The following is a 27,507-nucleotide window of genomic DNA, read 5'->3' as shown; positions in this document are numbered from 1 at the left end:
ATTTCTTCAGTTACCATTTTTTTTTGTGTGTAATGAGCAGACCTGAAATCTCAGTGTTCAATACAGTATTATGAAGTACAGTCATCATGTGTGTACGTGAGCTTTCTTGATATCATACTTAAAAATGTTCGTGTAGAGAGAGCCAGATTTCCTTTCTCTGTTATTTGAGCTAACTTCCAACATTGTGGTCTTTTCAGGGCTAAGAATCTCATCCATTAACACGTGGGGTACATAAATGTGGAGAAACACCTCAGGCCTCTCAGAATTAGAATTTTTGCTGGCTCAACCTTCACATAAGCAGGCTAAACAAATTCCTCTGTCCAAATAACAATGAGTTCTGTGGGGTTTTTTTTTGTTTGTTTGTTTCCTCTTCCTAACTTATCAAAGAGAAGTTTCCAAATCTTGGATGTTCTGTAAGTACCTTCTAATGGGTTTCCTTGTTTAGTTTTTCACAAGAGTAGGTATATCATCCCCATATCTCTGGTTGAGCACTCTCAAAGTGTGTTGACATTTCAGGAAGCTTTGAATGTTTCTAAATGCATCAGAGTTTGTAGCTGAGTGGTTGGCTCAGACTCAGAGAAATCTGCCTACTCAAGATAGTTTCCAAGGATGATTTCTAATGATAGAATTGTGGTTGTACACACATATGTGTCTGCACAGGTCAACAGACCCTTGGCATTTTCTTGTTATTTTAGAGGCTTTAATTATTTATTTTAAAAATTAGCTCCCAAATATAGTATTAACTTTTTGGGTTTTCTTTTTCGATTTTGCCAAGATATAGATACTACATTTTTACAGTTGTTGAAGTTTGATAAACTCTCACATGTTATCTTTAACAAATATTATCTAGAAGGCTGCTTTCTGATGAACAGGACATTTTGTCCATCCAATTCTCCGAGACCATGAAGTGTGCAATGTTCCTATAATTATCTCCCTAATAAAGGTCCTTGAAAGGAGAGAGGACACATTAATATTGATAACACATTTCATGTTTTGGAAAGAAGATGCAAAGTCAGTCATACCTGGTGTGAGATGGCTATGAATATGGGAGTCAAAAGAAAATAATTGCTTGATTGCAAAAATAGTGTTTACCTTCTTTCTCATAATTTCCTTTTCCATTTAAAACAAAGCTTCTTACTATCATAGGTGATGCATTTTGCCAAACTAAGGAGAGAGTAGTAGGAATCTCATAAAAATTCTTTCTGTACAGATGTGTGCTTCTCATACCACTGAGAGAAATAATGACCTTTCACAGTACTAGTAGTCTTCTCCTTTTGAAATGGAATCAGAGTCAAAGCTTCCATCATAGAAAAGGGAAGACAACAACAACAACAAAAAAGGTTTGGTAGTTTATTACACTTTCTTGAAAAACACAAAAAAACAAGACAAAACTAAAATATCCCTTTTCATTAAAAGTCAGAATTAGTATGGCAAATAGAATCCAGAACTCCAGAGCTGTCACTAGGGTGAACCTTTTGATAAATTGGATCTTGATATTTACAAAATCTATTAAAATACAACCAATAGTGTGTTTGTTTATATGTTGACAAGATGATCTACACCCTGAAGGTCAAGGGTGATTTGAACTGTTTATGGTGTTCTTGTCAAAGTAGCGAAAAAAGGGGGGGAGTATTTAAACAGTTTTGATGGAATAATGGCTTCACCACAAGTGTGACAGCAAATGCATGGATCATCTTGAAAAACTTCAATTGATTTGAAACAAAAATCTGTGATGTTTATAATCAAAAAAAAAAAGAAAAGAAAAGAAAAAAAAGAAAGTTTCTCTTCCTTTCGTGCATGTTAAAAAAATTGGCAGCTCAAATGGAAAAACAAATAGTGAAATTCAACAGAAAAGCATTGATTTAACTTCTTGGGTGGTTTATCTAATGCCACAACGAACTTTTCATTCTGTCTTATCATTTATTAATTACCCTGTTTTAATCAAACCAGTAAAGGATCACTTTACAATTTTTTGGGTTACTTCTGTATAAATAGTTCCAACAACTCAAAGTCACTTTGTCCTTTTACCAAATATCTTTCTCTAATTGTCAGCCAAGTTGTAGTTCTTTTCCCCTTGTAAAAACTCAAAGTGTATCTGAAAAATAAATGTGGGGTTTACATAATATTTTTCCTAGCATGATTTTACCACTGCATTTGGGTTCCTTGTTCTCTTTTTCTTAACGATTGTACTGGCCTTAATTATTGGAGACTTTAACTCTAAAAGAATGTGGATTCATTCAAAATCAGTTAAGTTTTTCAGTTGAGATCTTTAGTACTTCAAATCGATATCTAGAAGAAGTGGAATAAAAATTGTACGTGTTAATTTTAAGGTAATAGATTAATTTCAAGGTAATAGATTAAGTTAATTTTAATGAAGAGTGTTAGTATGGTCTGTTAACAAAATATGAATTAGTGTAAGTAGATGGATTTAGATGTTACATCCTCACCATCTACTTAGAAAGCATTTTAATTATTATGTATTTTAAGTTATAGTAGCAGACACAGAAAGTTAATTTATGGGCACATTTGAATTTATTTTTCAAAGGAACTGAACTTTTTGTGTTTGTCATAAAATGGATTGATTAAATGAAATTAAGCCAGAATAATTGTAAACAGACAAAAAAATATTTATTTCATTATCTCCACCAATCATGTCCTGCATAAAATTTCTGCTAAACTATATGTAGTTTATCACCCAGGAATGAATTCTTTGAATATATTTCAATTAATTGGTTCATCTCCAGTTACTACTCACTCTGCAGAGATGTGTGAGAGAACGTTATATAAGACATCAGTGTATTAAGAAACTAATCACATTGCAATGCAAGGACGTTTAACTTGCAGTGATTTCCACATTTAGCCTCTACAGGCAATAAGGATAACCAGATCTTATCAAAATAAATGCATAAAAGGGGCAAAAATATTCTTTAAGAAAAGAAAATCAATCCCTGTTCTCCTTAAGTAATTCAAAGCTTTTGTTGAAAACACCTCTCTATGATTGTTCTTGATTTAGAAGATCATGGTCAGCCTAGAATTAGCAATTGTTAGATGGTTTACATAGGCTGGAAACCATAGTGAGATAAAATATCTGAAAGTATTGTGAAAACAATAAAGTCTTACACATGTGCAAAGTGTTTTCCTATGAACGGGAATGAAACCACCCTGGCCTGTGTGCATTTAAAACCTTTTGCTCCTCCTATCCGAGGAAAGCTTGCTTAGAAATCAGCAACTCAGAAAAAAGTGTTAGGGGAAAATCTTTAAGGAAATAGAGATAGGATTGTGAAACTCACCATGCTGAAAAAGCTAAGCCTCGTCCCCCAAAACAAAAATAAAATACAAAGGCATCCTTGGCTGTAGGAGTGAACGTAGGGATGTCTCCCCTAAGGTGGCTCTTCTCTGTGCATGTCCATGGGCTGTGGTTCAGCTTCGGATTAAAGACCTATGGATTTAATACAACTTTCGGCTGTGTCCATTAATGGCTGCTATAGACAGGGCGTAGGTAATGCAACGTTACCCCAGACCACCTTCGACTCCCTAGGCCAGCTCCCCAGGAACCACTTCTAAGCCACTAAACTACATCTAAAGCTGGTTAATCGCTCCTGACTGCTTTGAAATAAAACAAATAATTTAAGAATTAAAGTTTCTGTATCCCGTTATCCAACTCGTTAAGTCATCTCAAGCTGCTGAATTTGGGATGAATTTTCAAATTCCTAAGAATCTATTCATACACATTTCACCCCCCCCCCAAACACACATATTTATTCATGTTACATAAATACTAAAATAACCAGACCCATCTATTTGGACAGCAGAGTTCAACATCATTATTTTAGAGTTTCATTCGTTTGTTTTGTTAACTGTCACACTGCCTTCGGATATTTTTTAAAAAATTTTATTTTTCACTCTTACTAAGTAAAGGAAATTAAAGTACTAAAATTATATTTGCAGGTGGTCTAAGATCTTACAATAAAAATGGAACTTCCTTGTTTGGCAAAATCTCACTGGTCTGCTAGACATGTATGCGTTTTGCAGAGGTCTCTGTGAAGTGCGATTAACTAGGTTTCTGGTGAGAGTTTCAGGGAAGATTTAAATTATATGGCTATTGTTGCCAGCTCTGTCCCACTCTGAACTCAGACTTTTATCTCCTTTTGGAAATCATTCCATTTACAAGTTTTAAGGCTATGATCATATGACTACAATTTTGAATGTATTTTTTGGCACGTTGTATGGTGTAACATGAACTACGTAGGTCTAAAGTGAATCACACCACTTCTTATTTCTGCCCTGTTTTAATGTGTTTATGGGGTTCATGATGGTCCAGAATGGCAGTGAAGTATACGATGTTATTAACCGAATTCAGTAGACTGTTTTACAAAGTGGATACCCAAGAGGGAAATTAAAGTGTTTCTAATTGTTATTTTCTATTATTTTGTAGCAAGAATGAAAATGTGAAAAGAAAAAAAAATAACCAAATTAGAAGCTATTTAAGTAGCTAGTAAAACATAGCAGGTTACACATATATTTTAGTACATTTGACTTTATTTTGTGACATTTTGGCCACAATGTTTCTTTTTAATTGTAATCCTTTTTTGGGAGGGAAGAGGCTGGGACGCAATGTTATTTGGATTTTTTTGTCGTTGTTGTTACTCGTGGTACTGTTAAAATGTTTAATATTGCTGATCTTATGTATGCTGAATTTAGGCAAAAGAATACATGTTGCTGTGTACTTCTTTTCAGTTTTCTTATCATTTTCCAGCCGTCATTCACTTTGATACTATTTTTTTGGCATTCTCTCTCTCCGTCCGTCCCACTGTCTCTTCACATACTCAGAGTGTTGCCAGCAAAATGTGCATGGGAACCATAGCAGCTGAGAGGCACCCCAAATTTGTAGAATGGTGTTGTGACAAAGCCCACACTCTGCAGCCAGTCTCCTGGGACTCCAATTCCCAGCTACGTCACTTTCTAACCAATCGTATAATCTTGTGCCAGTTACTTCTCTTCATGCCTCAGTTTCTTATCTGTGAAATACGTGAATGGATGGTTGTGAGCATTAAGGTATAATATCGTGCATCCTTGGAACTGTCTCTGGCACAAGGTAACCACTAGATACACGTTTGCTGTCATTTCCCAGCATGCTCATTGCCCAGTCACTTGCACTTTTGTGTGCACAGTAGGATGAGGACGAAGGAGCACTAAATTGCGGGTCCAGAAACCCAAAGTCTGGATCTGGTTCGGCTCTGATTTACTGGACGAGGTGACTCTGCAAATCACTGTAGGAGTCCTGGGATCATCAAAATTTTGAATTTAGAAGAGACTTGACATTACCCTGACATTTTACTCATGCATGAGCAAACCAGGAGATCCACAGAGCTTGCAATTACTTGCATCTAGTACATCAAACCCACAATTTTATAAATATTATTGGTTATGGTGAGGCTAATGTGAAAAATAGATTTAAAGTCATTTAAAGAAGAATATTAAGTACATGATGGTACAGATAGTGTAAAGATAAAGTAAAAATCATCAGTACTAATACTAAGTTATGGGGTATCCGGCCTATTCCAGGTTCTCCAGATCCCTTTCGGCTTGAGAGCCCACATGCTTTTCTATAATTTAAGATATTTTTTAAATTTATGATTATGCCTATGTCCAAAGATAAGGAACTTCTTAGGCCTGAGTTTTTTCTATTCTAGTAACTTGAAAAAAAAAAATCAGAGCACAAGTGAATATTGGTTAGCCATGTGACATACTGTTCTGGAATCCTAATTGTAGAAAGAAGCAGTAGTTGTTGGCAGTTGCACCACGTTGGGGGAAGTGTGAAACGCACTTTAGAGGGAAAAGGCAGATATGAAAACCAAAATGTCAGGAATGGTTCTGATAGCGGGCGGGTTATCTTATCACATGCATACGAACATTTACTCATTCACTTTCCGCCAAGATGGTTCAGGCCCTATGTCATCTCTCTTTATCTGTGTGTACACACAGGTAAACCCTACTTCACACAGTAGCTATATTTTTGAAATGTTATAAATACTTGGAATTTGTGTTATTCGAATCATACTTTAGAGCTCTGAGGAAGTTGGATGTTTTAAGGAAAACTAGTTAAGCCTTTTTCAAGAAAAAGCACTCGTTTCTCTCTTGGAACTTCGGTTTTATATGTCACATTTGCTTAACACATAGCAGACTAATCAGAATGTTCAAAATTGGGGCATATTGGCTAACAAGTGTTTGGCGTTGTTTCAGTTGTTTGTGCTGTTGGTTGTTTTTGAAGGCATGGAGGGAAGCCGTTGGACATGTGTGCTGCTCTCTTACTGACCCCTGACCCCTCCCCCCACTTTTTAAAGTACACTAGGTCATTTTTTAAGTAAATAAAAATTCAAACATTAAATTTGCAGTTCTTGGACAAATAAGAAAAAAGAGAGGTTGTTGATTTTACCTCAAACTAGGGATTTAGTCTGGCCCAAATCAGTTTTAAAGTATAATAATGGAATTTCTTGATAAGAATTTCTTAAAGCCTTGATGGAATTCTTGATGGAATTTTTTAAAGCCTCCTTTTCCAGATGGTCTGTGAACCGATCTTCTCATGTGGTCAATCAGAAGGAGTACAGCCTGTAATTTATAGATAATATTTAGTGAAAGTTATGCCTTGTTATGATTGTGATGTTATGATTGTATTGATTAAATTAGCATCCCTTTTTTTTTTTTTCCCCCCAATTTTGTTTTTTGCAATTTTGTTTTTGGCATGGTGAGCTTGAGCGAGAGGAGGATGTGAACAGTGGGGGTCATAGCGTCTTTGCTGTTCTTGAAAGGGTCGTTGGAGAATCGTTTCCCTATTGGCATATGCCGAACCTAGTTTTGGTGACCCAGCTTCACTCAGTGTTGTGCAGGCTGTGTTGGACCCTGGTGACTTATTTCTATAAAATCACTATATCTACTGTTTTGATTCTATTGACTGATCCAGCCAGTGCTTAAAACAGGGGGCTATGGAAACTTTTGGTTTATTATAGGCACGGAGTTGAATTGAAAAAAGACAGAGATTCTGGAACCACATGAGTTGAATTAAGTAGGAGAGAGGAGGATGAGGGTTGAGATGGGTGATGGGGGAGCATGACCTGGAAGGAGGCAGGATGGGTAGCACAGAGGATGCTGCCGGAATGGCCTTCGTATGATACAATTATTCAAAACTGAATTACACAACCAAGGATGTACCATCATGAGAAGCTAGACAGCCTTTGTACTTTTCTCAACCTCAATAGAAATGCTTAATTTCTATTATCACCCTTGTAACACCTACCAGAATTAACCCTAAAAAATAATTGACTTTGTTTTTACAATTTGGGAAAAAGATGCTGACATATTAGTAGCCCTTATCGCAAACTGCAGTTTGCCCTGCATGCGATGTTTTTTTAAAAAAAGGAATTGTGTAATTGGTAGTTTATAGCTGATATCAAACCATTCAAAAATTTTCTAAGCACTACTGTAAGCTCATAGACTTCCTAAGTGACATCATAACTTCAGATCATAATTATGTCATAATTATATAATAATTACCGTGGCTTATGGAAAAATGGGTTATGTTCTAAGATACAGTAATATCTTTAATCTGAAATTATCTGTGCTTCGCCAAATCGACTTGTCTGTATTTTCTTTCACAAAACATTTGGTCTCAATTGTAGTTTTCTTTCTTTAAAAAAAAAAAAGTTCAGAAAAAGTTCAAAATGACATGGTGAAATATATATTTGTTTGGAAAAATGAGCTGGTTATTACTATGGCAGCTATCTTAAAATTTTAGGGTTATGTGATATAGTTTTTATATTAATACCATCTTTGAAATTTATTTACATGATGTAACAGCTCCAGTTTTTACATTACATCCTTGAAAGCAAAACTACAAACTAGCCAAGATTCATGCAGCTTCTAAGCAAGAGAAAATTATTAAATTTAAAGAAAATAAAAGATATTTGTTGGGTTTTAATTATGTCATTTAGAATTTGACATGTATTTAATTTATTACAAAAGAAAGGCAAGGATAGTTTATGGAAAAAAATACTCTTACCTAATAAAAAATGACGTATCTTGGTAAGGCTACATACTTTTGTTTTCTAATGAGAGCAGAGGTCTAAGAAATGGGTTTCATGAATGAGACAGAATCTTTGTATTCCATCTTCACTCTGGTACATTGAAATGTCATGTGCATTTACTCTTGCTGGGACTTTGGTTTGTAAAGGGTTTAACTGATCAAGAGAAGGCAAGTTGTTAATTCTTAAATAAATTGTAGTGATAGGTATTATTGTTTCTAGAGTTGTTTATTGGCCTAGTCTTTCATCAGACAAATCCACTTTTTAAAATTGAACCTCAAATTCTAAGTTAAACATTTCAGTAAAAATGAAGTCAGTTATTTTTTAGGGATAATTCTGGTAGTCTTTACAAGGGTGATTATTGAAACTATATATTTCTATTGAGACAGAAAAAAGTAGAAGTTCTGTGAAGCTTCTCATAATTTTACTTCCATGGTTTTATAACCCAGTTTTGAGTAATGATATCCTAAGCTTAGAATTGTTCCATAACATATATATACACCAAATTCTGATTGTGTTGAGGATATAGGAGTAATATTATTTTTCCCTTTAAATGATTATTTCAACTTAAATATATAGTGTGATCCAATAAGATAAAAGTGAAATGATTTGGAAATTTATTTTCAAGTTTGAATGTGCCTCCATTAATATTTGAATACCTTGTCATTTATATTTTTAATGCAAAACAATTTTATAGAAGTTTTTCAGAATTTGTTACTATTTGGCACTTTTAGTATTTAACATAATGGGATCACTAAACTACAGGAAAACAAAATTTTTATTTTCTAGGAATACTCTTTTGTAGCTGCATTTCAGTCACTGTTCTCAGCCCTTTATATGCCTTATTTCTCTAAATCCTTGGACACTTTCAGGTGTTATTATTGTCTTTTTACATATTAGAATCAAACTGGAGATATTAAGTAATTTGCTTAAAGTCACACAGCTGAGATTTGATTCCTGCTGTGCCCAGTTCCACTTAACACACAACATGCAAGGATCGAACATTCTGTCACTTTCTTTTGTACTTAGTTTTTCAGAAATACTGAAGAAATACTGAAGTCTTTCAGAAATACCAAAGAAGGAAATTTGTCTTGGAAAGGAAAACCCAAACCCACCAGTAAAAAGCAACGATAATGGTGCTATTTATTGAGCACTTACTATGTGTCAGACACTTATATGGATTATCTCATTTCATCCTCACAAAAACTCTTTGAAGTTACATTAACACCTTCCTCATCTTACAAATGAGATAAGTGTTTTGCCCACGATGACACAGCTCCTAATTGCTGAATCCAAGATTCAGACCCAGTCTGTCTGATTCTGCTCCATTACCGGGTCTCCATTTCACTGAAATCTAAGTTTATCCATTACACATTTGTACAATTGAGTTTACTTTCAGTTATGTGGAATTTTAAAAAGTGTAACTGTTTAAGAGTTTATTCTCGACTTAGTTATACTCTATAGCTTGAAAGGTATAAATTATAATTAAATTTGCACAGGTCTAATAAAAAAAAGTATGTGATTTATGGTTATGCTCTTCTACCCCCCTTATTGAGCATCGAAATATTTTTATATGTACTCGAAATGGTTGTGTTATGGCTTTTATACTTCTGGGTTCCAGCAGCCAAGTACTTATATGTAAGACACATTGACATAGTCATCAATTCAAGGGATCATAGAATTTGGGCTGAGAATCTCAAAGAACATCTAATTTAATGTCATACTTCACATGGGAGGACATGGAGAGTCAGGTTAACTGAGTTGCCTACGTTATAAAGTTAATACCTCCCAAGTAAGAGTTAGAACCCAGGATTCCTAATTTGTAGCCCATCTACCAATGAATAAACTAGGAACTATAAAGGCATAAGCCAGAGAAAGATAAACAGTGCTTTAATTTATGAAACATTTGCAGGTTACAAAGCAAGTGGTTTCATTAGATGGGCTGATTTAATGTGATTACATACTTTTTTTAGTAGGAAAAAATGGTGTCATCAAAGGGTTTGCTTAAAGCTGAGAGGGAATCAATGCTTTGTTGTATTAACCACTGACTTACTAAATTCAGAATAGGCAGTGGTTAATGTCCACGAAGCTGCAGCACTGAGCCACCTGATATAATCTGGCCCACTCACATGATCTCTAACCAAAAAATATCTGTCTTATGAAACAAACCAGCCAAAGGACTCTATTCCAGTTGACTTTTCTAGTGGTCCTGGAAATGTGGTCAGAGATTTAGGCAAAACCAATGCATCAAAACACAATTGCAATCAAATACAAAATGAAAATACAGTAAAAGGAACCTAGGAAGCCTAGGGTCTCTAGCTCCAAAGAGGAGGAAATGAGAATGAGATCAAGAAATTCAGGGACCAAAGAAACCTATCGATCTTTAAAGAGTACCTCCTCAAACATACATAAAACACCCCCAGAATTTTAGCTCATCCACTCATGTTCTTATCTCCATTTCTTCATTCAATACTCTCCTTCTTTCAGAATATATGGAATTTGGCAGTAGTGTGTGTGTGTGTGTGTGTGTGTGTGTGTGTGTGTGTAAAAACATACCCCCTTTTAGAATCTGCTAAAATCTATGGACCTTCTTCCCAGATTACTTATATGCACATACGCGGCAGGCTCAAAAAATGTAGTGGATGTTTAAATTTTTAAAAATTTATTACAGTAAAAGACCATTGCTCTTAATCCCCCTTAAAATACTCCCCCTCACTTCAAACACACTTATCCCATCGTTCTTGCCACTTTCTGAAGCAGTTCTGGAAGTCCTCTTACATGAATGTCTTTAGTTGTGCTGTCATGGCTGCCACGATGTCCTGAATTGACTCAAAATGTTTACCTTTCATGGTCATTTTGACTTTGGGGAAGAGCCAGAAGTCACACAGTGCCAGATCCGGTGAATAAGATGGATGAGGACACACCGTAGTGTTTTTATTTGACAGAAATTGCCATACCAGAAGCAATATGTGACATGGAGCCTTTTCGTTGTGATCAACAAATAAGGTGAGTGCTGCTGCCGAGGGCCATCAACAGAAAAGCAGGGATCTTGAATACGGGAAGTGGTGCATCGAACCTTAGTAACAGTGTGTGAAAAGTTTCATCTTGTTTGGTGCAGTCAGTCAGGTGTGAGCTACGGCTGAGAGAAGGTATGCTTTAAAGTGTGCCGTAAATCATCCTCCATCATGACAACACTCCATGTCACACATTGTTTCTGGTACAGCAATTTCTGTCAAATAAAAACATGACGGAGTGTCCTCATCCACCTTATTCACCGGATCTGGCACCGTGTGATGTCTGGCTCTTCCCCAAAATCAAACTGATCATGAAAGGTAAACATTTTGAATCAATTCAGAACATCGAGGCAGCCATGACAGCGCAACTAAAGACACTCATGAAAGAGGACTTCCAGAACTGCTTCAGAAAGTGGCAAGAACGATGGAATAACTGTGTTTGAAGTGAGGGGGATTAATGGCAATGTAGCTTTTACTGTAATAAGTTTTTGTTGTTTAAACATTCACTGTGTTGTTTGATCACACTTCGTACATCATTTTCTTGAAATTCCAGAGTGTGTGTAGCCTTGTCTGAAACCTCTCTCTGGACCCCAGTGTAAGAGATCTCTTTCTTTTATTTCAGCCCACAGATGCTTCCTGTGGAAAGAAGAGAATCCTAAGTCTTGTCTAAAAATTAGGACGCATACAAGTTATAACAATGTGGTAATTAAGTGGTTGCTTTTCTTGGGTGTTGACGTTAGTCATACCTCTCCTAACCAGAGGATTTGCAAACCTCATGCCCCAGACGGTCAGGTTTACTGGATCTCTTGGTTGGATTTCCGGGGAATCATGCTTTGTGGACTTGACTACTTATCCAGAAACACAGGGCTGTCTCTCTGTAAGAAAGCACCGTGTCCCAGTGCCGGCTACACACTTGCCAGCCGGTCTGGCCCAACTATGTGAAAGGAACTTTATCAACAAGCCCACACCAGGGCTGTTTAGAGGCCTGGGCCACTTCCATTTTTTGAGGCCCTTGATATATGGAAAAATGAAAAAAATGCCAAAACAGGGTTACAAAAACAGGGGTATACTTTAAATGTTTACTTTTAACAACTTAATACTTTTAATACCAGAAACATATAATTGTGCTATTCATAAGTTAGTTACAGGATTTATAAAAATGTTAATTTATGGCTCACTACAGGCAGTGTGGTCTGGTCAAAGGACCCAAGTTGAGAGTGTGCAAAGAAGGCCTCCTTTTAATCCTGTCAGTCTATCTCTGGGATTGTATTTATAACCTCATTTGAAAATGACTTCAAAGGTCTAAATTGGAAGGTCTTTATGAATGTAAGGCTGAGTGGCCCTGCTGGTACCCCTGGAGAGGATCCACAGAAAACTCTTCTGCAGGAGGAGCTGGGTATGCCCCTGTTACCAGAGTCCCCTGCCTTTTCCTCTGACTCTCACCCTCTGCAGAAGCTGTTGTCCTGGAACTGCAGCAGCAGTCAGCGGCCTCACCCTGGATCTCTGCAAGGACCCAAATGGACCATCTATGCCATAGCAAGGGTCCCAGGAATGGTCATTTGTCCTCCCCAGGAGGACTTCAGCCCTTATTGTGGTACTTTGAATTTCTTTAAAAGAGCTTTATGCCCCCTTTCTTGCCTCACTTGAAGATAAATCTCAAAATGCAACTATTCTTTTCCAGGAGTAGCAATTTGACCTAGGTTCACAGCTAGGAGTAACTATGGAGGGTAGAAAAAGAGTCAGTGAAAGGGAAGACTAGGGATAGTAACAGTAACCCTCAACAGGGACAGTTTTGGGGGTTGGGATGGGAGGAGAGACCAACATTGGCAGAGAGGCAGGTATGTGCCAGGCTCTGGATCGTCTGCAGCCTCGCGACTGATTGAAATTTCCATCCGGGTGCTTTGCAGCGACCTCAATTCTGCAGAGACTATTGGGCTTTTTTTTTTTTTTTAAATAATTGATAGTTTATTAAAAAGCTTGATTTAAGCATCTGCAATGGTGACTTCAACCTCGCTTCCTGGCTCAATGCTGATGGAAATAATCTGCTTACCAATCTTAGAAGGACTGTACAAGTCAATGAGTTGCTTGTGGATCTTTATCTGAAAAGGATGCTAAGTCCTAGATCCTTCCCCATGGGGAATTGTTCTTGTAGTGCTGCTCAGAATCTTGGTAGACATCCCAACTGCTCCTTTCACTTTGAGATTCTTTTTCTTTGTGTTTCTGATCAAGTCGGTACACACCTTCTCTGAGGATTTTATGTTGCAGCTGGTTAGAGTCATTGTAATTCGGTGAATCGCCACTTCTGGTTCCATGGGTGTCTTTCCAGTGTCTTTAAAAGCCGTGGCTGCGGCACGTTTCCTGACCAACCAGTTCCCCAGAGAGAGCAAACAGCGAATAGCGGTGAGTCAGGTGCAGGAGCGGGCGGAATGGAGCTCCGCTTTAGCTGTGACCATCCTCCTCCAAGAGTTGTTGGGCATTTTTAAAGAAACTTAAATGTTCTCACCAAATAATAAATAAATATAGGAGAGGTGAGGGATGTGGTAACTGACTATATGGAGGGGGGATCCTTTCACAATGTGTACATACACCAAATCACCACAATGTACACTTCGAATACCTTACAATTTTATTTGTTAATTATACCTCAATAAAGCTGAAAAAAAAAAAAACCCAAGAGCTAAGGGGGAAAAATAATAAAAGAAGTGTTAATTTTAGCCAGTGAGGCAAAGCACACTTTTTCAGGTATCATTGCATCCCTTAAAATTCTCCCAGTTGGATATTCAGTTCTGCTCTAACTATGTTGACCTGCCCAGACAGCAAAGAGGCATGGTCTAGCCCTTCGCTTGCATACCTAGAAGTTATCCTATCCTTTCATCTGTATCCTTGTGACTGTCCATCCTTTTATCTACGTACCCACCCATCCATCCATCCACGCACCCACCCACTAAACCAACCAACCACCCAACCAACCAGCCAACCAACAGACGTTTATTCAACACTAGGTACCAGGGGTACTATAGGAAACAAGACGGATTTTATCTTTGCCTCATTGAGGTTGTAATTTGGCAGATTTTAATCAAACATTTACTTAATGCCACCTTCACAGTCCAGAATTTGTTTAAATCACTAGCTTTAACTTTCACTTTAAGTCCTGATGTCCTGTTTGTAAATGTGGAATGGGTGACCCTCCCGCACTTAGGAACCCCATTCTAGACATCAAATGTCCAAAGGTTGGATGGGAAAATCTACAGATTGTGGTGCCAGAATAAATGTCTTCTGATTTGTTTATGTGTGTATCTCTCCTCATGAACTGTCAATTACTTGAAGGCAAGAACTGGATCTTAAGTTTTTGATGCCTTGCGTTAAGCAGTGACTGGCACATAATAGCTGCTTACTAAATGTTTGTTGAAAGAATGCCATCTGGGAGGTCAGAAAGTCTACCTTTAAAGCTACTGCCATCACCTTCTATCTTCAGTACCTCATCTCCTACATCTTGACGGGGAGCAAAACTGGCGAACGAGTGTGCTTGTTCAGTCCTCTGCACAGCTGTGCAACCTCTCCTTTAAGAAAAATGGTTCGGAGAAGCCAAAATCCATCTCTCCATGTCTCTTGCTCCCAGCACAAATTTGGAATTCCAGTAGATTTTTCCTGTAAGTAGTTATGTTGGGAGAAGAGCAACCTCAGGGGGCTCTCCCACGGGACCATGCCTGGTTTAGGCCAGTTGTGCCCCTCACACTCTCACTTTCTGGAGCACCGTGAATTTGAGAGTTGATTCCGTCTCTGCCATTGTCCTAGGACCCAGGACAGGATGATGTAAATTGGGAAATGAGTGCAAGCTCAGTACTGTCCCGATATGACATAAGGAGTGTCTTCTAAATTATTTAAGATCTGAAAATCTGTTTTCTACCCTGGGCAGATGGTCACTTTCCCTTTAATAAAGTGTGTCTGACAATCATTGGTGTGGTTAGGAAAAGAATGTCGTACACTTAGGAAAACATAATAATTTAAAGAGTGACACATTTCAGCAAAGAAATAAAGCTGTAGACTGCTCTGCAAAGTAGTAAAACCATAGGAAACCATTACTTCATTGGGACAAATATTTTGTGTCTTCAGAAAGTTCTTACTAAAAAAAGCAGGTGAATTCTAAGGCGCAGTGTGTGTGTGTGTGTGTGTGTGTGTGTGTGTGTGTGTGTCTGAACATACATGGAAGTAGCCTCCGTCTGACTTTTTTAGGGATATTCCCTACTTACTACCTTGTAAATATTTAATATGATTGCTGTCTAACATAGCAGTTTGCACCTAGGCTTTGGTCCAAGCTTCTCCTTGGAAATCGTATTCTTCATCAGCCGCCGTGCTGAAGTGTAAAATCAGTAATAGTTTTCACCAAGGTCTATGTAGTGTTCCACCCACTAGAATTTATAAGCCCCACATTTCCACTACGGTAAGGGTTAAATAGTATTCCTTAAGATGCATTTCATGAACCATATGGAGAATTCAAGGGTGTGCCACAGCGTGTGCAATAGCTTTAATGCGTGATTTTACAGTTTTCAAGTGAAGGACTATTTGGTGTACTATTATGGATAATGTGCAAATCCCATCAGCTCACACCGGTAATATTTCTAGAATTATTTTAACAAAATGTTGATCCCCGTTCCTGTGTGGTGGAAAACTAAGACTCTGTTTTTCCTTGTGGAGGAGTGTGTTAATTCAGATTTCCCTGTGGATTATTTTCCAAAATTGATACTTTCTCACACATAGTCTGTTTTTGTTGTTGTTTATTTTTTTCATGACCCACCTTTACTGACGTGAGAAAAGATGGTGAATAGCTGTGCATGGTTGCTAGTCAGTCTGAGATCAGTCTCAAGGCAGGATTCTCTGATGCTAAATACTGAGATCTAGTTCCGACTGATCTCTTTCCTCCTCAGCAAAAGTGAAAATGAGAGAGAAGAGTGAGAAAGGCCAGACTATGGAAGGCTCACTGGGAACTGAGCCGTTTTCCTCAGTCATCTCAGTACGTGGGGAAAAACTTGGTAGTAATGTGAGCTGCCCTTTGTTTATAATACACACAGTTCATGGCAGCAATCTTTATAAGCCCCCAATAGCACTTAATAAATATGAGAAGATACGGGCTTTCTTGATTACTTAGATCTAAATGTTTATTCAAGCTTTCATGAGAGTTTTTCTTCTTTTTTTACACAGAGTTCTCTCCACTGAATAAATGTCCATTTTAAACTGTGGACTCAGAACATGTGAAACAAATTTCCACAAGATCCAAGTTCATTTCATTTGTAAATATATTTAAAAGAGGTCAGGACTTCTTGTTGGTTACATTAATTAAAACGGGATTTTTAATAAACCGAACTGAAACAATTTTTAAGTGGTTGGATTGTGTCAAAGAATTTTACAGTTTGTGAAAGACATTGATATTAAAAAGAAGAAGTGAAAAGAGAAATGGTTGCGTGAAAATATTTCTGAGGCTGTTCTTAGTCATGTAGGATTAGCAGTATTTTCCTTTTGAGTGTTGATATTGTATGGACGCTTGGTGCACTGTGGATAGTATTACTGCAACGGAGGAGAGGGAAAAAGAGGTTTGCAGCAGAGCCTGTGGATGGCACCAAGCCAGTACCCTGAAAAATGGCAAACATGTCACAGCTAACAGCTGGATGCAGAAATATTTCTCTTTAATTTGGATGGATAAAATTTTTTTCACAGCAGGGCACTCTCAAAAGAGTACAACATCAAAGAGGGCGGGTCTCACCAGTCAGACATCAGCTGGCTCTAGGATGGAACAAAATGAATGAACTGTCAGGACTTTTCCAGCATATATGCTTCTGCCAAGTGAAAAGTTAAAGGTTCAGTGGCTTGTTCAGATCACAGACAAACTCCTGATAATGGAAGCCTAATTCCCCAAAGTCTTCCTCTGATCAGCAGACAGAGAATGTCTGAAGAGGACTCCAGATTGATGGATGGCAGGCTTTGTATTGATGGCCGCCGCCATCCCTGGAGATAAGTGGGACTCACCAAATGCCCAGCAGCTCTCGGGAGCTCCTGGATCTCTGTGCTGGAATCCTGAGTCACCCACTGTCTTCTGCTAGCCTGACAGTTAGCAGCAGCTGACCCAGTGTGACCAAAATACCCATTTTCATTTCTTCACATGGCCGGCTCTCTGATGCGGGCTTCACGCACCCTACCACCGGTGTTTTACAGTGTATTGACACTTTTCAACTGTTTTTCTGATTACCATATTTCAGTCTTGACTTATATGTTAGTATTATCTGCAAGCTCAACATAAACCTTTAATGATTTTCTAATATTTCTGGGACTTGATGAATGTGAATTGACAAAGTACAGTATATAGCTTTATATCAGCATTACTTAAAATACAGCAATGGTGTATATAACCATTACTCATTTATTTTATGGGGTGTTTATTACTTGACTTTTGAAGCCTTGTCTCAAAATCTTGGCATTCTAAACATTCCAAAATATTCCAAACCAGAGTGAGGGGAAAGAGTTTTCTTATTAGAAATATAATAACAACAAAATAAGTTGTTATTATATCTAATAGAGGGAAGAAGGAGAAACCATCGAAGTGAAAAGAAACCCAAAAACCTATATAGTACTATATATTTGAGAAAAAATTTGAAAAACTGATCACAAATAAATATGGCCACACTAGTATTTACTTTAATGAAGAGGTTTTATTGTAAAGTACGCATTTTTATCGATAGTCTTAGGCCTTGCCCACCTTTTTGCTGTTCCTGGTCAGTATGGCACATTGCCAGTGGAAGGAAAATGGTTTTACACAATATTGGGGAGCTGTGTCTTTATCCATTGCGTGGTTGCTTTGTGTAATTTTTGCTAACAGATTAAGTAATTCTCACTCAATTGACATTTACTCTGAAAGTAGAAATTTGATATATGACATTGTTAATCATTCTGAACATTTTCATGGCCCTTATTTGGAGAATTTCACATGCTTTTAAGGAGAAAGCTCTACTAATTCTCCCTGATGGAACGTGAGAAAAAAGCAACAACATGATGGCCTGTGGCTCAGGAGGGTACGTCCTTGTCAAACTCACCACCTGTATGATGGCGGGCAAGTCATTTAACCTTCTCAGCCCAAAGTTTCTTAACCTATGAAATGGAATAATGTTTCAACCTACCTTTCAGGTCAGTTGTAAGGCTCAGATTTGCTTGTGAAAGTATTTTGTAAACAAAAATCCCACACAAATGTGTGTGACCTAGTCTTTAGCTGTTGTTCTTACTTTGTGTTCAGGTGAAGGCAGATCATCTCACTCATTTTTAAGGGTATTGCTTTGGGGTCTGTCTTCTCACACCCGGATGTAGCTTGATTGAAAAGTTGAAAAGTGAAGGGGTTAAGAGACCACAGTGGTGTGGTTCTGCTATCTTCCTCTCTAATGTGGGAAGCAGAGCCCGGAGGCCCTGGCTGAAAAGGCTCCCTATGGATCTGATGGTTCACACTGCCACGCACAGATGTCCCCTTGTCCTCATCTGGGCACACTGGATTGCACCGATGGCTCACCTACCTTGAACATGTCCGTTGTTCATGTGGCACTGAGGCTCTGTAAGTTGGGGCCTCTTCTGGCCAGAAATGTCAGTGGCTTCAGAGGTCAAGCAATCCTGCATGTTCGGTGATGTTCAGTGAGAGGTCTGTTGCAGTGCTGAAGCCACAATAATCAAAACACTTGTAATGACTACCTGTTAGTTACAGATCTGCTCCAGGAATGCTCTTAAGGGGGCGGTGGCTGCCTGTGTCTCTTGGATGCCATTTTTGTAGCACTGTGTTATACTGAAGACTGATTAAATCTACAAAATGGAAAATGTAGGACTGAAGAGATGCTTCTGTACTCTTCTCTAGGTAGTGTTCATATTCATCCAGTGTTTTTAATATTTTGTTTTGTTTTTTGATAGACTTGTCTGGGAAATAAAAACACAAATTAGAATGACTGGTTTACTCCTGTACCTTCCTTATGTCATCCCCATTTCTCTCTCTCTCACAACAAAAGTTGATGTCCTTGGTATGTACCAAGCCACGTGTAAAGTACTTATGGGTAAATTTCAAAAACATTGAAAATGCATTTCTGCCTTCATTGAGCGTATGTTCTGGTAACCTTAGCAAAAATGAGCTGGCATACACTGCACATACTGTCTTGTTGTCAGTGGCCCCAAGCAGGCTGACATTTCCCATATAATTATACTGATGGCCGAAGGATAGTTAATGCTCTTTGGCCTCTTACTGTGTTCCCAGAGCCAATTTAAGTCCTTTACATATATAAGCTCATTTGATTTTTATATCAGCCCTTTGACATAGGGATTATTATTAACACCATTTTTTCAAAGAAGGTCTCAGTTTCCTCAAGAAGTTAAGCAACTGCCCGAAGTCACATGGTCATCTGAGGTGGTGCCACATGATAGCTCTCATGTATGGGAGCCGACACCCATATGGGTGCTCTTAGCCTCTGCACTTTACCCTCTCCGGTCACGTCCCTGGTATATATTCCCTGATACTACTTCAGAAACTCTCCACTACCAACTATATTTATTAAAAGTGGAATCATTTATTTAGCAACAGAGGTATTCTGGTTTTCACCTTTCACAGTCAAAACGATTTTGTAGCCCATAGCTATCCACAGGCTCGAAATATTGCACCACTGCCTCCCGACACAGAGGAATTTCACAGTGAAACCTTTTTATCCATCTTGGCAAACAGTGTATTTTTCAATTGAGTTTCTCACATTACTAATACACTTGATTATTGAAACCCTAATTTTCTGAGTGTCACAGAAGAGGTAGGACCATATAAAGACAGTGTGGACAATAGGTAGAGGAGATCTGAGAAATCATCTTTGTGTCTGTTCTTCCCTGGACCCCTCCACGTGTTGTCAAAGAATGTGTTTGGGTTTGAAACTGTGCTGGGTTTCCAGGTCCAAACCGGAAAACTCCCAAAGATCTTTTCTCAGACCTTTACTGGGGTAATTGTTTAATGCATTTTAATCCTCATATGAAAGTAACCCTTGCATTTCATAGAATTAAAAGAAGTTAGGAGGATGTCATATTTTCCTTTAAAAGCCCAAGTTGTTAGTGTTTAGAATGAAGTTTCAATTGCATTTAGTGGTGATTTCGCCTCTGGTTTTAAATAAAATATGAGATTTTAAGAAGCTGTAGAATTATTAGGAGAATTCCGTTCAATTCACTTCAGTATGTTTTGAGTTCCTCCTGTGTGCTGGGCCCTGCGTTAGATGTTTGGGCCTAAAATACGCTCCCTCACGTCAGCTGCTTAGCAAAAGCTGAAGGAGGCTGGCATTTTAGTACACAATCAAATGCTGGTGTCAGGGGTCTCGGCACAGGAATATGCCAAGGTGTGGAAACGTAGGAGAGGGAGCCTGAGATGTCTCCCTACTCCCTAAAAATCGGCTAATTCTTTTCGTACAGAACCTTTGAATCTTGCCAAAATTCAGGGACCTAGGTTCTGGGAGGAGCAGGTTACTGTTTCCGTTATAATCCATGTTCCTTTTGTTAAGATCACTGGCTCTCTTCTGGGTATTTGTAGGATTAAAGGAGACAAAGCACACCTCAGCACATGTCCAATGGGAAGGCAGAGGCATGGAAAGGTGTGAGGAGACCTGCAGACTGGACCTCATTTTGCCACTTGGTCTAAATCACCAACTTTTCAGTTCACGGCGGACCCTTGGTGATGTCCCAGGAACCATCTCAGAGAGCAAGGGTGAGGTGGGCTGAGCTGCTGGCGTGTCCCTGGTGAACTTTCTTTTTATCTGTTTTTATAGTGGACCAGGGCAACTTTCTTTTTTATTTGTTTTTATAGTGGAATCATATTTAAGGCTTCATTGAATTAAAGGGAATCCTTTGCTTAAAAAGATCTTTGAAAACCTCTGCTGGTAAAAATGAAAAAAGGGAATGCTTCCCTCAGCTCCCTCACTCCCTGGAAAACTACAGCACAGAAAGTTTGGCTCCCGGTCAGATGATGGCTTCAGGGCAGCACAACAGTGATAAGTGTTTGCAGTGTTTCCAGGCTATCAGGTCAAAGGGTTTTCCTTGAAAGTGCCTCCAGCTGTAACAGACTGATTTTCAGGGGTAGCAATAATTCCTTTACAGCTCGGATGACAAACTTAAATGAGGCCAAGCAAGTAGGTAAAAAATGAGTGAAGTAAGAAGCATGTAAAACAGTAGGGAGTGGTAGGTATTATGGAGAACTAGAAAAGCTCGTGGCTGATCTAAAGGGGGCCACTTTCTTTGCCTCAGCTTCAGTGGATTATGGTCAGAGATGGGTGACCTGTCTTTTGGTTTTTCCAAGAAAAATGAGAAAATATGTAAAATTTCCAAATTTTTCAAACACGGAGGAAAAACAATATTGGTCAATTGCCTGAATTTAGCCTGAGAGTCACTAATTTACCAAACTGTCTTTAGAGGAACTGATTGCTCAGAGCCACCAGTATACACAAATCTTATCATTCAGAAGATGATTTTCTTGCTATTATGCAAGACCCAAGTCAGCCTCTGGCTTATATTGTTTCTGTGATTATTATTATTGTTAATGCAAATTGGCAGCGTTCACAAATGACAAAGCCCTGGACAAGTCACTCATGACCAGCATTTGTAACACACACCATTGGTGCATTTTTCACTCATGCTGTTCTCATTTAAAGTAGATTTTTGTTCTAGGAAAATAAGATCATGGGACAGAGTGGTTCTCCATAATATCCAGGATTGCAATAAAAAAAAAAAAAAGCCTTTTGTGTGGTGGTTTTCAGTCAATGCCATGTATGGTTTGTAATGAGCAAGAACTTGTGTGATCGTTATTTCCACCACATATGTGGCATCCCAATAAATATTATTGGATTGAAAACTATAAAAATCCTCTTAAAAAGGTAAGAATTAGTTCTTCCGTTTGCTTTCTAATCCCACTGATGCAAGATAAAAGAGAACGTTCAAACCATAAACAGTGGTTTTAAAATAGCAACAACAATCGCACACAAAAAATCAGTGGCTGACACCGTAGTGATACATATTGCAAGTATTTTCCCAGTAGGATAACACAGAGACACTTTTTAACCTTGGATAAAACAGTCAACTTTTCTATTTTAACAACACATGCAAAAACTAAACTACAAAGAAATAAATGGCTAGGTTTTCTTTTTATTTTTCTCCCTTTGATTTTTTTTTTGAAAAATAAATCAGAAAAGCACAAAGTATACTATATAAATGCCCATGTACAGGCCGCGAAAAATGTCAGTGTTAACACTTTGCCGTATTTGCTTCAGGTTTTTATTTATTTTTATTATTTATTTATTTATTGCTTCAGATTTTTTTTTTAAGAAAAATGAAGCATTTCAAATCAAGTGTTAGTTCCCCTTGTTTTTCTAACATTCTCTTATTTCCCAAAGGCAGTACTATGATGAAGTTATTGTTAATTCTTTCAGTGTTTCTTTTCAGAAATTTACAATATGTATAGGTACACAGAGATAGATATATTGCTATATTTATTACAATATACACTATTATAAAATATACTATTGTTTGTTTGTATATTTTTAGATTTCAACCAACAGTATCATATGTATCAGTCTGCAACTTGCTTTTCTCAATCAACATTATGTTTTGATATTTATCTACATCAACTGGATCTTAACACAGCAGATCTAGTTAATTCATCTTAAATGTTTTATACTATTTTATTGAATAAATAAACCACAGTTTGTTTATTCTGATGATTCTAATTGTTTACTATTACAAACAATGCTAATATGAATGCCCATCAACTTGTCTCCTTAGATACATGTATCAGTCATCATTGGAGTAATTTCCTAGAAGTGAAATTGCTGAGTCATAGGATATAAGTATTGTCAACTTTATTTCGATATTGCCAAAATGTTCTCCAATGTGACTATGCCATTTCATACTCCCTTTTGGCAATGCCGGTACTAGCTTTCTAAAGCAAATATGCCAAATATGCTTTCTACAGTTTTAAGGTTTTTTCCCTTGCAGAATTAAACCCTTTTCCTACCAAGTGTCCTGTGTGTTTCTTTACACATATTTTCCCTACCTCCGGAGGGTCATTTGTTCAACTTCCTTAGAAAGAACAAAGCAACTATGAAAACTTTGGTAGTTCATGTTCATTCAAGACAAAGTCCAGTTTTCAGCAGAACTATGCTGTATTGAAGTGTTTGTTCAGAACGAATCTTTCCTTTATCTAAACTTAACTTTCTTGCCTTTGGTATCACTATTTGAACGAATAAAATTTCTCACCTTTCAACATTTTCACAGCCCCTGAGGGGATTGCCTACACACTTTGTACATGATTTTCAATATTTTTGTGCTTATTTTAAATCTTTTCAAAGATAATGAAAACAAAATAACTCTTGAGCTTGGCATAAATTCGTCTCTTAAATCCCTTAAGTTTTTAGACCTGTTAGGAATTTAACTTAAAAATTCAGTTGAGTGTCACACAAATGTAGATGTTAACACAACCTCCAAGAACAACTTCCTAAACTTGAAATTGTTGCTGCTACTCTACACTGAAACCTGTGAAATGTTTCCACTTGTAGTTTCTTCTCACGTTGGAGGCAGAAGTTAGCGTCTGTCTGGTACAGTCGATGGATATAGGCATGGTGTACTTGTGTAGTTCAGTTACATGCAGAATTTTACCCTCTTTTAAATTGTTTGTTTGTTTGTTTGTTTTGAGCTCTTAAAAGGAAACAAAGTTGAGCTAGTGATGGAGAATAATAATAAGACCCAAAGAAGTATCTAGAGCCTTTAGAGAAATCATCCTTAGTTCCTACTTAGCATTCACATTGGGGTATTCTGGTTTACCAAGTTTTATTCTCCTTCTGCTAGAGGAATGAACAGCAATAGGCACCAGTGCCTTCTGGCCCGTTGTGTCTCTTTTAAGGAACACCGAGTAGAACAGCACCAACCAGAAAAGGCCCAGGATTATCTTGAGCCAAATGCAAAGGCACACATGTTTGGCCTCCCTAAATAACTGATAGGAGGCATGAGCCCCTTTGAGGAAATCCCACATGCTGTGAATATACGTTGCCATGACTTGACATTTTATGACATTTATGAAGCTTTTTATTTGGGGTGGGGAGTTGGGTGAAACAGATATAATCAGATTTGTGGTGAAACAGATATAATCAGATTTGTGTCTGGAAAGATCACTCTGGCTATAGTTTGGAGAATAGGTTGGAGGGGGACGGAAGAAGCTGCAGGAAGATCAATGAAGAGACTGTTGCAGTACTTCAGGTGAGAAAGGAAGCTGATTTGGGCAAGGATGTTAAGTGGAGAGGGAGAGATGGATGTACTTGAAAAGTTTAGGAGGCAAATTCAACTGGATTTGGTGATGGCTGGGCTCAAGGGGCTGAGGGAAGAGAACAGGATCAAGGTTGAATGAGTTTCCTCAACTCTGATTGGGCACATAGTTATGGGTTATAATGAAGTACGTGGGATTCTCATCAAAGCTTCATGTGAAATAATTTAATACCAGTATTAGCTGAAGCCAGGGAGGCTCAACCTCATGCCATGCGCTACATTGTGTGATATTTGGAAAAAGCCTGACAAAGAGCCATCTACTTTTCCTCAAGGCAGGTAGCAGCTTCATCAGGCAGGCAAAAATTGTAGGATTCCTGTAGTTACAAAAATAGTAGGATTCCAATAAACCTCCTTAGTTTAAGGAGGTTATTGTTGAAACAAGAGTGTACAAGGAAACACCTTTTATACTCATTTTTAAGACTGACTGGCTAGTGTCTGGTGTTCAAATGAGCCAACTCTCAAGGTAGCAGCCACTACAGATAAATGTTAGAGAGTTTTCCTCGCTGTTGAGGATATTGGCGAGAAGTACAAAGGAGAATTGTACTTCTGAAAATGCCTCATAATTATTTTCATCAGCAGTCCTCATGGAAGGTTTGTTTGTAGGGAAAGGACAGGGCAGAGGGCTGGGTCATCAACATTTTTGGCTCCATTATAGATAAACAGTGGCTTTTAAGGAACCGATGACTTTGTTCAGTGTTGCATGGCCTGTCAACAGCAGGCTCAGGGTTGAGACTTTGAATCTTTGAACCAGCTTCTTAAAACAAAAACAAAAAAACAACAAAATAACTACAGTGCAATCTAATGTAAATACGAAGTCTGTTATTAGGTTGCTCATGTAGCGATGTATCCACCACATGAAATGTGTCCATTCTCTGCTATCATCCCCAAACTGGGAATTGGGAGAAGGCACTAATTTGAAATATAATGTAATCTAGGAATTCATTCATTCTTCTCGGGCTACATTGGTTTTCAGCTGTGATCACTCTGGCATGCTATGCGGTCATAACTTCTCAAACAATTATCTTTATTAGATTAATGTCTGTCTTTATTTGTGGGGGTTAGTGCAAAGGTTGGGGGTAGAGACAAATAAGTTCAAAAAAAAAATCAGCCATTTAAAAATGGTGATAATAAAAAGAAACTGTCATCACTAAGCCTTTTGGCCCCCAGAATAGAAATACTGAGCTAATTTAATATGAATGACCATATTAATTTTAGGGCCGAAAGGTAACCCGTGAGGTTCTCTGTAAGGTGGATCTCCATGTCCAAAGGGAAGTGGAAAGGCTGATTAGCAAGAGTAAGAGACATGCGTTCTCAGGATGCTCTGGGAGACACCTCAGCAACTGCTGGGATCCTACCGCTGATTTTATCTGCAAAGGTCCAGTTGCACCATGGTCCTTCTGCAAACTATACCCCTTACTTCCTGGCTGCCCCTTGGACTGGGGATGACTTTCTAGAACACATGTAACCCCTGATCTCCCGCTAATGTAGATACCACGTCCTACCCAGGGCAGACCTGGTTTCTGGAAGTGGGAGTCACCTGCCTCTGGTGTCGGCACCAGCTCCGTGGGTGCTGGGCTGGTTACTTGTTTGAACCAGACGACATTTCCTTGAATGTGATCTTGCAAGAAAATCTGTTGGAGATGACCTAAGGCAATAATTATTAGACCAACCTCAGTGAAGACATTTAAATCCATACGAAAGTTTTGTGGGGGGGGGGTTCCCCCCTTTTTGAGGGTCTCTCTTTTTTGATGACTCCTCTCCTAATAGTTTCAGGTCCTGACAACTGAAGTCTTACGTCTTCTGTGAGGTGAGAATCCATTTATTTCACGCAAATCAGTGTCTGTTTTACTAGCTCTGTAGCTCCATAACTCTCTGACTGCCTTCTGCTAGGTGTAATACAGCTTGTTGAACAGACGGTTACTGCCTCGAATGCCTCTGAACAGTTAATGTGTTTGAGACTGGGGGCCTTTTATGTGGACGTTCCAGCTATGTCAGAGTGGCCTCTCCTTTCAGCTTGCTTTGTTTATCCGTCAGCTCATTACTTAAGAGTAGCCTGTCAAAATTGGTTAAATATTCTTTGGGAAACATGGTCACTCACATCCTTGAAATACCACAAATATGTTTAATACAGGGAAGATTGGCTTGATAAGAAAAATATGATTGACTTGCCTCACCAAAAAATATCTTCCTGTTATTCCAGTGAAGTTTCCACAAGCATCCGTGAGCACAAGCAAACCTAAGGGCAATAAATGTCTACAGCGAACACAGACAGACACCAAGGGAAGCAGGGAAAATGATTGCTGATGATTCATTCTAACTACTTGACCTTCTGACCTCTTCCCTAGATATATGACCAAGATGGGACACTACAGCACTTTATTGATGGTGGGGAACCTAGTAAGTCGAGCTGGATGAGGTATATCCGATGTGCAAGGCACTGCGGAGAACAGAATCTAACAGTAGTTCAGTACAGGTAAAGTATATCTCAATTTACCACTTACAGAGCTAAAGCCCGTGGGCTCGCATATGCAAATTCAGGCTTGCTGCTCGCGTTTTTTGGAAAAAATCCTGCAGGAATTTTTGCAGGAACTCTGCAAGGACTGGCAGAGAGTTGTTTGCTAGGGTTCTGAAATCGCCTTAGTTCTTGCAGCAGCAAATTTCATGAGCGTTCGGAACTAAAGGTGCTAGTAGAAGGCCTCTTTCATTCAGTGCACATGGTCAAGTTTCCTTCCACATCCTCGCCTGAACTTCCACCATGGCCCGACGGAGCCCAGCAAACCCACTGATGTGGGGCGATTCCCCCTGAGCAGGCGTGCGCACACACCCAAACGGGAGCGCAGAGATTCAGCCCCAGGTCCCTTGTTCTCAGTCGGCTTCACGTCTTCTCCCAGGGGAACAGTTTCCTTTGCACAAAGGCCTGGGAAACCAAGGACGCTCAGCCTTCCCAAGACTGCGTTTCCAAAACTGGTATGCTCAGCTGCAATATGTGAGCCAGAATACCCTCTCCTGATTCCTAGGAAGGTGCCAAAGCATTGGGCTTTGGCCCTTGGACAATTCAGAATCGG

The 27,507-nt window shown here is 38.5% G+C and overlaps 1 protein-coding gene and 1 pseudogene across 2 annotated transcripts in view; one reads left to right on the top strand and one right to left on the bottom strand.

Annotated features, from left to right (window-relative positions):
• Window positions 1-27,507, top strand: part of PRDM6 (PR/SET domain 6) — a 96,805-nt gene that overhangs the window by 38,690 nt on the left and 30,608 nt on the right. Inside the window, exon 4 of the mRNA XM_081052866.1 lies at window positions 26,788-26,915. Coding sequence (XP_080908992.1) covers window positions 26,788-26,915 — 128 coding nt within the window. The remainder of the gene's footprint in view (window positions 1-26,787; window positions 26,916-27,507) is intronic.
• Window positions 13,075-18,742, bottom strand: LOC308500160 (small ribosomal subunit protein uS10-like; annotated as a pseudogene). The gene is made up of 3 exons: window positions 18,643-18,742; window positions 18,361-18,442; window positions 13,075-13,450 (listed from the first exon to the last, which is right to left on the bottom strand). The product of its transcript is annotated as a small ribosomal subunit protein uS10-like (transcript).

The sequence above is a fragment of the Rhinolophus hipposideros genome, assembly GCF_964194185.1.
Source record: "Rhinolophus hipposideros genome assembly, chromosome: 7".
In the NCBI taxonomy this organism is placed as follows: Eukaryota; Metazoa; Chordata; class Mammalia; order Chiroptera; family Rhinolophidae; genus Rhinolophus; species Rhinolophus hipposideros.
The sequence above is the reverse complement of the archived record's forward strand: the minus strand, read 5'-3'. Positions and strand labels throughout refer to the sequence as shown.